The 11454-nt window shown below is 45.0% G+C and overlaps 1 protein-coding gene across 6 annotated transcripts in view; it reads left to right on the top strand.

Moving 5' to 3' along the window:
• Positions 1–3420: 3420 nt before the first annotated feature.
• SETD2 (SET domain containing 2, histone lysine methyltransferase) overlaps positions 3421–11454 on the top strand; it is a 137281-nt gene continuing 129247 nt past the window's right edge. For 3 of the 6 annotated variants that reach the window (XM_058557063.1, XM_058557030.1, XM_058557026.1), the window contains exon 1: positions 3422–3731. In XM_058557063.1, coding sequence (XP_058413046.1) covers positions 3661–3731 — 71 coding nt within the window. In that variant the 5' untranslated portion in view covers positions 3422–3660. Of the gene's footprint in view, positions 3732–11454 lie in introns of all 6 variants that reach the window. The other 3 variants (XM_058557071.1, XM_058557045.1, XM_058557055.1) reach the window with 3 other exon arrangements.

The following is an 11454-nucleotide window of genomic DNA, read 5'->3' as shown; positions in this document are numbered from 1 at the left end:
TCTTACAAGTTGTTGTGATCTTCATAAGCCTTGTACTGGCAAGCCTCAACTTGCAAACATTTGATCTTGATATAACCCAGCCTTGTATATTTCATTCATGTATACTCCCAAACTGCCTCTCCGATACTAAATTCAACCTTTCATACATCAGCAGACCACTATTAACCACAGGCTATAGCCACCGGGAATAGGCATGTCTCTGGCAAGGTGAGGGTGTTTGTAGGAGCACATGGGTAGAGACAGATTCCCACACCGCCCTGCCCACATTGGGCTTGTTGCCACTGTCGACCCTACTCCCTCTTGGCAAAGCAAGGAACTTTGAGGAGTCCTTAGGACTGAAGGCCTGGGGCTTCCTTGTCCCTTCTAAATTGGCATCTCTTGAGAAGCACAACCAGTCCTCTGACAATCCTCACCTGGGGGAAGGATGTGGTGAAGGAAGAATGAGATGGAAAGAGGCAAGAGTTAAGTGGGTAGGGGTGGCTTCCCCACTCAGCTCCAGCTGTGGGTTCAAGGTCGAATGACCTTTTCCCTCTCTCCTAGAGCTTTAGCCAGGTTCCCATTAGAGGCAGCAGAGCTTTGGCCTGGGCACATTGAAAAAAGGCACCACTCAGTGGCACCTCACTGTCTGTGTTGTATCAGTCCTAAGAACTGTCTTGTCAACATACTACCTCAAAAATTTTGTTTATAAATAGTAGTTTTGGAAAATGTGCTCAAGGGATCAACTGCTGTTCCTCCCCTCGCCCCCTCAACTATATTTTTTCTTGTCCCATCCCTTTACCAGGTACCCAGAGCCTAACTGTGGGCAATGTCTGAACTTTGGCCTCCTGTCTCCCCTAAGTTGAGATGCCGGAGTCAACTTTCTTTCAGGGTCACTACTGGCTACCCTGGGGTCTCCTGGGATGGGAATAGTATGGGCTAACAGGAGGCAGTAATGGCAGGACCAATTATAAAATTTTTTACGGTTTTTAGCACTTCAGGAATGGAATGCCTCTTATAATACATTTCACCTTAAGACTTTTGACATTTTTCCTTCAACCACATCTGCAGAAAGCTTTATGTAAGAAAGCAGGAGATAGTCAGTATCTAATAATTATAGGCTAAAGACCAAATCATTCCACAGCTTTGATCAAGAGGCCAGGCCCAAGTATGTGTTCCAAGGATGCATTCTCTTTGAATTTAAAATATGTGTACAAAGAACCCCTAGTACAATAATAGATGAGGACATTAAAAAGTACTCAATCTTCCAACAATCTTGCCCATAAGATTCATTTATTTACGTTTGGGGCTTAGAATTTCCCACTGACCCCCATGGCTCCACAGGCTTACTGCATTGGGTTCCAACCAGACTAATGCTTTCTCTTAAGACCAGGTATTATAGAGACCAGTTGCACCTTCTGCAAGAGAACTGCTTACTTTGTTATTAAGGAAATAGGAAACCTGTACCTGACTGCTTTTTCTCATTCACCTCAGTTTAGATCCTTATCACCACATACTTATATTGTTTCAGCCATCTCCACCTAAAATTAAAATAGTCTTTTCCTATCATGGTTACTTTTCATGCTTCCAGTGCCTCATCTGTAAAAGAAAGCGGAAAGGCTGGTATACAATGCCAGGTAGCTGTTAACCACTGCACTATATAATGTCTGGAAAAGTGCTGACATTTATTGAAAGTTTAAGGCTTTACAAATATTCTCTCATTGAATCCTCACAAAAGTGAGAGGACCTGTCCACATTAATACACTCATCTTACAATGAGAAAAAGCACAGAGAAATTAGGTAACATGCACGGTCTGTAGAGAAGTGGTCATGGGAGACTTGAACCTAGGGAGTCAGATGGGCCCTGGACCTGGATGCTATGTCTAAAGGCACCACAAAAAAAATGCCAAAATAATCCCCAAGTGACAAACAATGATGATAAAACACTAATAGACACTGCCAGCATAGATACATACATTCACACACACACACACACACACACACACACACACACACACGACAGAAAAAAGAGCCGGTAAAGTATGTCTATTCTCTTAGATCACAGTTCAGTAATTATGACACACAGTGTCTTAGTCAGTTCGGGCTGCTATAACAGAATACCATAGACTGAGTGGCCATAAACAACAGAAATTTATTTCTCACAGTTCTGGAGACTGGAAGTCTAAGAGCAGGGTGCCAGCATGGCTGAGTTCTGGTGAGGTCTCTCTTCTGAGTTGCATACTGCCACTTTCTCATTGTATCCTCACGTGGCAGACACGGAGAGAGCTCAATGGGACCACTTTTATAAGGGCACTAATCCCATTCAGGTGGCTCCAGGACCTAATCACCTCCCAAAGACCCCACCTCCTAATACTATCACCTTGGGGTTTGGGATTTCAACATATGAATTTGTAGAGGGCGGCTACACAAACGGGGGTACACAAACATTCAGTCCATAACACATACCTCCATCCGATTGTTTGCTGGTAAAATCCAATTCAAAATTAGTGAACAAAAAACCCCACAAAAAAACTGATCCTGAACCCCCAATTTCAAAATGATCGGCTGTCATAAACTCTTCAACGTCCTGAGAGTTTAGCTAACAGCTTTATGCATTCTTGTTTCTTCCAAAAATAACTAAAATCCTGGAGCCTTTTCAAGGTATCCTACTTAATCTCACCTTGTCCTTTTTTGCAGGAAAGTGATTAATAACCCTTTTTTAAAGGACATTTCCTCCAAGGCCTTAAGAACCACGCAGAAGACGGGAGCTGTAGCCTTCCAGATTGGGGGTGGGGCAGAGGGTGCTCCAGGCGGAGGGTGTGGGTGCTGGAGACGCTGCCCGGAGGTGGGCGGTGGGGGCAGAAGACCCAGCCGGAGGCAGGAGGGAGGAGGGGGCGTCCCGGGAGCTCGGCCTTAGAGCGAATCCTCGGCCTGGCTCCCTTTCCGTACTTGCTGAGGGGGCGAGATGAAGAGGCAAGCGGGAGAGAGAGCGAGAAGGAGAAATAAAGGAGAAAGAGGGACAGGCACGGGAGGAACGGCGACTGCCTTACCTCAGAGCCGGGAGGCCCGGAGGAGGGGCCGTCGGCGCCGCTGCGGTCTCCGGTGCTCCGGGAGGACAGGTCTTCGAGGGCGGCAGGGCAGTTAGGCTAGTGTCCTGGGGGCTCCAGCTGTTCCTCCGACGTCTCCTGCAACCCCCACCGGAGCGGGCCGGGTCACGCCTCAGCCCCCGGCCACCTCGGTGGGCCCGAGGGAGAGGTCGCGGCGCCGCCACTCTAGGTCCGGGGCCGGTCAGCAGCGCTCGGGCCCGGGGCTTATTGTTCCGGGAAGTCGCAGGCAGGGTCGGGCTGGGCCAGCTAGCTGCGCCCAGCCCCGCCCGCCCCTGCCTGGGGTCGACCGGCAGCTGCCGGCGCGCCGACTGGTGGCAGACGCGCGGCCCCTGCGTGTCTCTTTAAGGGGCAGGGCCTGTGCGGCTGAGGGGCGGGCGGGGTGCGCGTCGCTCCCCGAGTGAGTGTGTAGGGGAGAGAGCCGCAGGCGGGCGCCGGAGGGAGGGAGGGAGAGAGCAAGCCAGCGACGCGGGCCGCCCCTGCCGCCGCCGCGGTCGGAGCAGCGGCCTCCTCCCCTCCCCTCCTTCGCGTCGCCCTGCCGCGGGGAGGGGGCTCGCGTCGCCGCCTCTAGCCGCTCTCGATGAAGCAGCTGCCGCCGCAGCCGCCTCCGAAGATGGGGGATTTCTACGACCCCGAGCACCCAACCCCTGAGTAAGTATCAGCTCCGTGGCCTCCCGCTGCCGGCGGTCGCCTCAGCCCGAGCCGAGGGCGGTGCGTCCTGACGGGTAGCGGCGCGGGCCGGCGCGAGGAGTAACGGGCCCGTGGTGGACTCGCGCGTGCGGCTTGGGGAGCAGGCCCGCACCGCCGCCTCGCCCGGGCTGCCGCGGGCCGGCGGTTGGGCCCGGCGTTGGCGCCGCTGCTCGCGTCGCAGCGGCGGTTGGGCCGGGCCGGTGGGGGAGGGGCGGCCACGGCCTCCGCTGCCGCCGCCGCGTTCGCACCGACCCGGCCGGCCCGAGCTTCGGTGGTCTCCTCCGGCTCTCCGTGGCCCGCCCAGGCCGTGCTGCAGGCGAAGGGCCCGAGTCGGAGGAGCTGCCGGAGCCGGACTCGGCGAAAGGGCACCGGCGAGGGCTAGGCCGCGAATCCCCGGGCTCGGGTGGAAGCCCGGCCCGTCGCCCGGCCTCCCGGCGACGGCGGCTCGGACCGGAAGGGCCTAGCGCGCGTCGCTCGGCCCAGGGCCACAGAGGGGCCCTCGCTGCGCTCTTTGGTTTGATGTTTTCTCCTGGAGCTCGATCCTGGCCTTGTAGTGCTTCCGGCTTCAGATGCTGCACCTTTGGCACTTTGGTTTTGTAATGGTGGCAAGGTTTGTGTGGCCCCGATGTTGAGGTGACACCAGGTTTGTTTTTCCGCCCGAAAATGAAAGACTTGAGAGAGGCATACATTCTCTTCCAGATTATGAGATTTGCACACTTTCGGACACTCTACTTCCTTAGTAACAGGAACCTCTTACTCTGAATGGATGACTTTCTACTTCTCGTGAAGACTTAGCTAAAAACCAAGAGTTTTTTGAGGATTCTCTAAAGAGACAGTGTTCTAGAAAACCGAAATATAGTTTTGCCCAATAGTATTTTTTCAGCCTGGCACATTTTTACGTCTCTCTCCAGGGCTGTATCTGCTACTGTATCTGATACCTCAGAGAGCTTCCACTCCGGAGCCTGGATTCACTTCTTTCCCTGCGCCCTCACAAGACTATTGTTTTATAAAGCTACTCTTCAACTCCATTTGCTGGTGTTGGTTGAAGTCTAGACTTAGGAATATACGCTTCATTTCAAACTTAACGGTTGGCTGGAATTTCAAATGAAACTGTCACTTTTATGACCAGAATGATTCCAAGACATTTGCTCTTTTGACACATTTTACCTTAGCTCTGCTATGGCTCTTTTTTTGAACACTTTGCCAAATCTTTTCACCTTGGTCCAGAAATGTCTGGATCTTACTTGATAGTCCTTAAGTTCGATTGCAACACAGAAACATTCTGTTGGCTTGTTGATGGTTATCTCTGCAGAAAAAGAGAAATAATTATTCTGCCTTTCTAGAACAAAACTCAACTCTTATTTGCAGTAGTAAGTTGTCTCATCATGGCTTTATCCTTTCATGAGTTCTTGCTTATAGGTTAATATTACCTTAATTAGATTGTTTTGATTTACTGCACAATCATCAATCCACTTACAAAGCTCATGTTATACGCTTTGGGTGAGACTTGGAAACTCAAAAAAAATTTTTGTGTCATAGTCCAGTAAATGCTTATTGAGTACTTGTCTTGTACAAAATGAAATGTTAGCCCCTAAATGGGCTAAGTGCCTGCTTTCAGTTCCTTTTATCAGGTTGTTTGGTGAAGTCCAGAAGCTTGAAGGATCACATCCTTACACTTCTCGGGGGAAAACATAATTTTTCGTACTTTATGGGAAAATGGACCCAAAAGTGCTTCTTTGAGGGACGTGAGTGGGGAGGAATCAAAAATGCTTTATTTTTTACACAAAGCCTTGGAGTTTTTATTTTTGCTGCTTTTCTGTCTCTATTGCTTTGGATTTCTAACAGTGACTAAGTAAGTTCTGAAATATATATGTGGGTGTGGGTGGGTGTGTATTAACCTGTGTGGAATATGTAAAGAATTATAAAATGTTTTCTGTCATAATACTATAAGAACTGGAGGAGATCTTAGTAGGCATCCTGAACAATACTGCCTGTTGTACAGATGCGGAAACTGAAGCTTAGACAAGTGAAGTGACAGCAAACCCTGTGAGGTAGTGTGTATACGCCAGTTAGTATTTATACCACTGGAAAGAGAAAAGCAGTATAGTGTAGGGTTAAAGAACTTGGATTTCCGAGTCAGACAGACCTAGGTTTGAACACTAGTTGAACCTTGGACAAGTAACTTCATCTCTCTAAGCTTGGTTTTTCTCCTCTTTGAAATAGGTATCATAATGGTAGCAACCTCATAGGGCTTTTTGGGAGGATTGAATGAGAATAGTGTATGAAAAGCACTTGGCACGGAGTGTGGCACATGTAAGTGCTTCTAGCTGGAGTCATCAGGGAAACCTTAAGAGGTAGGATATCAAGCATGAAAAGATTAGGTGGCCTTGGGAGGGGGTGACATGACTGGTGGAAGGAGTGACCAAGTGCCCTTTTTAGAACTTTAAATAGTTTGAAATGGTTCTTAGACACATGAAGAAATGGAGGCATGAAATGTAAATTCAGTTTGAAGTAACAGAACCTGATGTTCTGTATTTGTCTTGTACTCACTCTTTAATCAGACACAGCTGTAATACCTGGCTTTTTTCTGTGGCATATAGGATTGTGTTTCAGGTGAAAATGGCTGTAATCATCTGAGTATCTGTGCATTAGGTGTCTGCTATTGGGCAGGCCCAGGTGTTGAGGACACTGCAAATTAGATCCAATCAGAGTCTTCAAGGAACCCTTCCGATGAGAGAGACAGGCAAGTACTTTACAATAATAGAAGTGCTGTTCTTTGAACATATGCCTGTCTATTTTGTGCCAAACATAGGCACACTAGGGGTGAGTGGTGTACAAAACAAACTAAATTTTGCCTTTGTGGGCGCCACTCCTAGTGAGGAGTGATAAACAAATAATACAGAAAGTTCAAAGGTAAGTACTTTGAAAAATGGAGCTGGGTAAGGGGGATCCAGAATTTCTGGGGAAGATGTTGCAATTTAAAATGAGGTTGAGGGCCGGCCCAGTCGCTTAGCAGTTAAGTGTGCGCGCTCCGCTACTGGCGGCCCAGGTTCGGATCCCGGGTGCGCACCGACACACCGCTTCTCTGGCCATGCTGAGGCCGCGTCCCACATACAGCAGCTAGAAGGATGTGCAGCTATGACATACAAATATCTACTGGGGCTTTAGGGGGAAAAAATAAATAAATAAATAAAATCTTAAAATAAATAAATAAATAAAATGAAGTTGAGTGGGTGAGGCTACTTGAGAGTGGTATTTAGGCAAAGACTTAAAAGGATGGGAGTTAGCCATGTTAATATCTGGGGGGTGGGGCTGGGGGCAGCTTTCCAAGTAGAGGGAATAGTTAGTTCCAAGGTGCTGAGGCAGACCTAGTGAGTTCTGCCCAGTATGGCTAGAATGGAATGAACAAAAGAGAGTACTAGTAGATTGGGTCGGGGTGGGGTGCAAATTTCACAGGGCTTTGTAGAGCCATTATAAGGACTTTGCCCAGAGTTTTCAACAGAGGAGTGACAGGGTATGCTTTCAGCTTTAGAAGGATCCCTCTGTTCGCAGGGAGGAACAACAGTAGAAGCAGGGAAACTTGTAAAGAAGCTAGTCATCTAGGAGAGAGATGCTGGTGACTTGTACCAAGGTGGTAACAGGAGATGGTGAGAAAAGGTTGAATTCTGGATATATTTTGAAGATCAAACCAATATGATTTGTTGATAGATCAGATGTGGCATGTGAGAGAGGAGCCAAGAATGATTCTGAGGTTTTTGGTCTGAGCAGTTAGAAAGGTGGAGTTGCCATCAACTAAGATGGAGATGACTGTGAAAAGAGCAAGTTTGAGGAATAGATTAGGAGTTCAGTTTTAGACATGGTAAGTTTGAGATGCCTGTTAGACATTTGGGTTGAATTGATATCCAAGTCTGGACTTCAGGGGAAAGGTCTGGAGTATAGATAAATTTTGTAGTCATCAACTTAGATAGTATTCAAAGCCAGGAGACTGGGTGAGATCTCCAAGGGATCTAGTGTAGAAAGAGAAAAGGATTCATCCTTTAAATTGCAGTGTTAAGAGGATTGTTAGGGTCTTAACATGGATGGCATCCATAAACTTAGGGGGGAAATTACTTCTTCACTAACCTCTAACGAGAAGTTAGCATTTCTTTTAATCACTAATGTAAACAGCAAATACAGTGATGTTAACTATACCTGTGATTTTACTACTAGTACAAATTACAGATTTTTTATATATTGTGATTATTGTAGATATCTCAAAATATTATATTCATCGTTATATCAAAATTACAGTAGATATGAGATCTACCATTAGATTGTTAAGAAGCATATATATTACTATATTATGCGTTTGGGTTTTTTGTCCCCAATGTAATTGATCTCCTTTGTAATCGTATGTATTTTATTTTATACATTTAAAAATATTAAGCTGAGAAAATGGTCCAAGGCACACAAAAAAGTTAAACCCCTGGGCTCAGGAGCCATAACTCCGGGTTTAAAAATCTCACCTCTTTTACTTAATAGTTTTATGAACCTGGGCAAGTTTCATAATGACTCTGTGCTTTGGTGTCCTTATTTATAAAGTGGGAATCATAATAGTATTTTCTACAAAGAGTTTTATGAGGATTTAAGAATTAGGACAGTGTTAGCTCTTTTATTATTAGTATTGGACGGAAAGATGCAGCTAGAAAAACCAGTACTTTACAAGGCACCATGATATGAAAAGCATGGTGAATTTGGCAAAAATAAAGTTTATTTACTGGGAAAAAAATATTTCAGCATATTCAAATAAAATATAAACTAAGGTGGATTATGATGATAGTCAAATTCTCATAATTCACCTTAGTTACAGTGGGGATAGAGATGTCATAGGAAGCCAACTGAGAGAAAGTATCTTAATGTGGCCACCAGATCCCGCATATGGTCTGGACGTTTAGTAGCTTTGCAGCGAGTATATGATTCAAAATTTTTGTTACACGCATACCTTGGAGATATTGCAGGTTGGGTTCCAGACTACCGCAATAAAGCGAATATTGCAATAAAGCAAGTCACGTGAATATTTTGGTTTCCCAGTGCATATAAAAGTTATGTTTACACTATACTGTAGTCTAAGTGTATAGTAGCGTTGTGTGTGAAAAAACAATGTACATACCTTAATTTAAAAATACTTTATTGCTAAAAAAAGTGCTAACCATCATCTGAGCCTTCAGTGAGTTGTAATCTTTTTGCTGGTGGAGAGTCTTGCCTCAATGTTGATGACTGCTGACAGATCAGGGTGGTGGTTGCTGAAGGTTTGGGTGGCTGGGGCTGTTTCTTAAAATAAGACAACAATGAAGTTTGCTGCATCGATTGACTCTTCCTTTCATGAATGATTTTTCTGTAGCATGTGATGCTGTTTGATAGCATTTTATTATCCACAGTAGAACTTCTTTCAAAATTGAAGTCAGTCCTCTCAAACTCTGCCACTTTATCAGCTAAGTTTATGGAATACTCTAAATCCTGTGTTGTCATTTCAGCAGTCTTCACAGCATCTTTACCAGGGCTAGATTCCATCTCGAGAAACGGCATTCTTTGCTCATCCATAAGAAGCAGCTCCTCATCTGCTAAAGTTTTATCATGAGATTGCAGCAATTCAGTCACAACTTTAGGCTCCACTTCTAATTCGAGTTTTCTTGCTATTTCTACCACATCTATAGTTACTTCCTCCACTAAAGTCTTGAACCCCTCAAACTCATCCATGAGAGTTGTAAGCAACTTCTTCCAAACTCCTGTTAATGTTGATATTTTGAACTTCTTCCATGAATCACGAATGTTCTTAATGGGATCCAGAATGGTAAATCCTCTCCAGAAGGTTTTCAATTTACTTTGCTCGGATCCATTAGAGGGATCACTATCTATAGCAGCTGTAGCCTTATGAAATGTATTTCTTAAATAATAAGACTTAAAAGTCAAAATTACTCCTTGATCCATGGGCTGCAGAATGGCTGTTGTGTTAGCAGGCATGAAAACATTAATCTCATTGTACGTCTCCATCAGAGCTCTTGAGTGACCAGGTGCGTTGTCTATGAGCAGTAATATTTTGAAAGGAATCTTTTTCAGAACAGTAGGTCTCAACAGTGAGCTTAAAATATTCAATAAACTGTGTTGTAGACAGATGTGCTGTCATCCACGCTTTGCTGTTCCATTTATAGAACACAGGCAGAGTAGATTTAGCATAATTCTCAAGGGCTCTAGGATTTTCAGAATGGTAAATAAACATTGGCTTCAACTTAAAGTCGCCAGCTTCATTAGCCCCTAACAAGAGAGTTAGCCTGTCCTTTGAAGCCTTGAAGCCAGGCATTGACTTCTCCTCTGTACCTATGAAAGTCCTAGATGGCATCTTTTTCCAATATAGGGCTGTTTTGTCTACATTGAACATCTGTTGTTTAGTGTAGCCACTTTCATTAATTATCTTAGCTAGATCTTCTGAGTATCTTGCTGCAGCTTCTACATCAGCACTTGCTGGTTCACTTTGCACTTTTATGTTATGGAGACACTTCTTTCCTTAAACTGCATAAACCAACCTCTGCTCCCTTCAGACTTTTCTTCTGCAGCTCCCTTACCTCTCTCAGCCTTCATAGAATTGAAGAGAGTTAGGTCCTTGCCCTGGATTAGGCTTTGGCTTAAGGGAAACTGCTGGTTTGATCTTCTATCCAGACCACTAAAACTTTCTCCATATCAACCATAAGGCTGTTTCGCTTTCTTATCATTTGTGTGTTCACTAGAGTAGCATTTTTCAAGAACTTGCCCTTTGCATTCACAACTTGGCTAACTGTTTGGTGCAACAGGCCTAGCTTTTGGCCTATCTTAGCTTTCGACATACCTTCATCGCTAAGCTTAATCATTTCTAGCTTTTGATTTAAAGTGAGTGACTTGCAACTCTTCCTTTCACTTGAACGCTTAGATGCCAATTGTAGGGTTATTAATTGGTCTAATTTCAATATTGTTGTGTCTCAGGGAATAGGGAGGCCTGAGGAGATGGAGAGAGACAGGGGAACAGCTGGTCAGTGGAACAGTCAGTACACACACAACATTTATTGATTAAGTTTGTAGTCTTATATGGGTGTGTTTCGTGGCGCCCCAAAACAATTACAATAGTAACATCAAAGATCACTGATCACATATCACCATAACAAATATAATAATAATAAAAAAGGTTGAAATATCGTGAGAATTACCAAAGTGTGACGTAGAGACATGAACAAAAACTGTTGGAAAAATGGCACCAACAGACTTGCTCGACACAGGGTTGCCATAAGCCTTCAATTTGTAAAGAACACAATATCTGCAAAGTGCAGTAAAGCACAATAAAACGAGATATGCCTGTATTTTATAAGAGACAAATAGCTTTGTAGTGATTGAGGTATGGTTCTGTAGACCAGGGTACCCTCTTTGGGCTACTGCGGTACATGGGAGGCCAGAATATTACTTGGAAGGTTTCCTGGTGAGTAGGGAAAGCCTGATGAACTATCCTAGTACTTAGGGTAGAGTATACCTCTGTCCAGTATTCATGTCCCTCTTTGCTCTTGCCTTTTCTAGATTTCAGGCTGACCATTCTTCTATTGACACATTATGTCTTTGCAAAGGTATCAAGCAACTGTTGATACAGTTCTATTTTCCTAAGAAATGTTCACACTTCCAAGACATA

This window comes from Diceros bicornis, chromosome 2 (assembly GCF_020826845.1).
Source record: "Diceros bicornis minor isolate mBicDic1 chromosome 2, mDicBic1.mat.cur, whole genome shotgun sequence".
Taxonomy (NCBI): Eukaryota; Metazoa; Chordata; class Mammalia; order Perissodactyla; family Rhinocerotidae; genus Diceros; species Diceros bicornis.
Note: the sequence above shows the minus strand (reverse complement) of the source record. Positions and strands in the feature narration are given on the sequence as shown.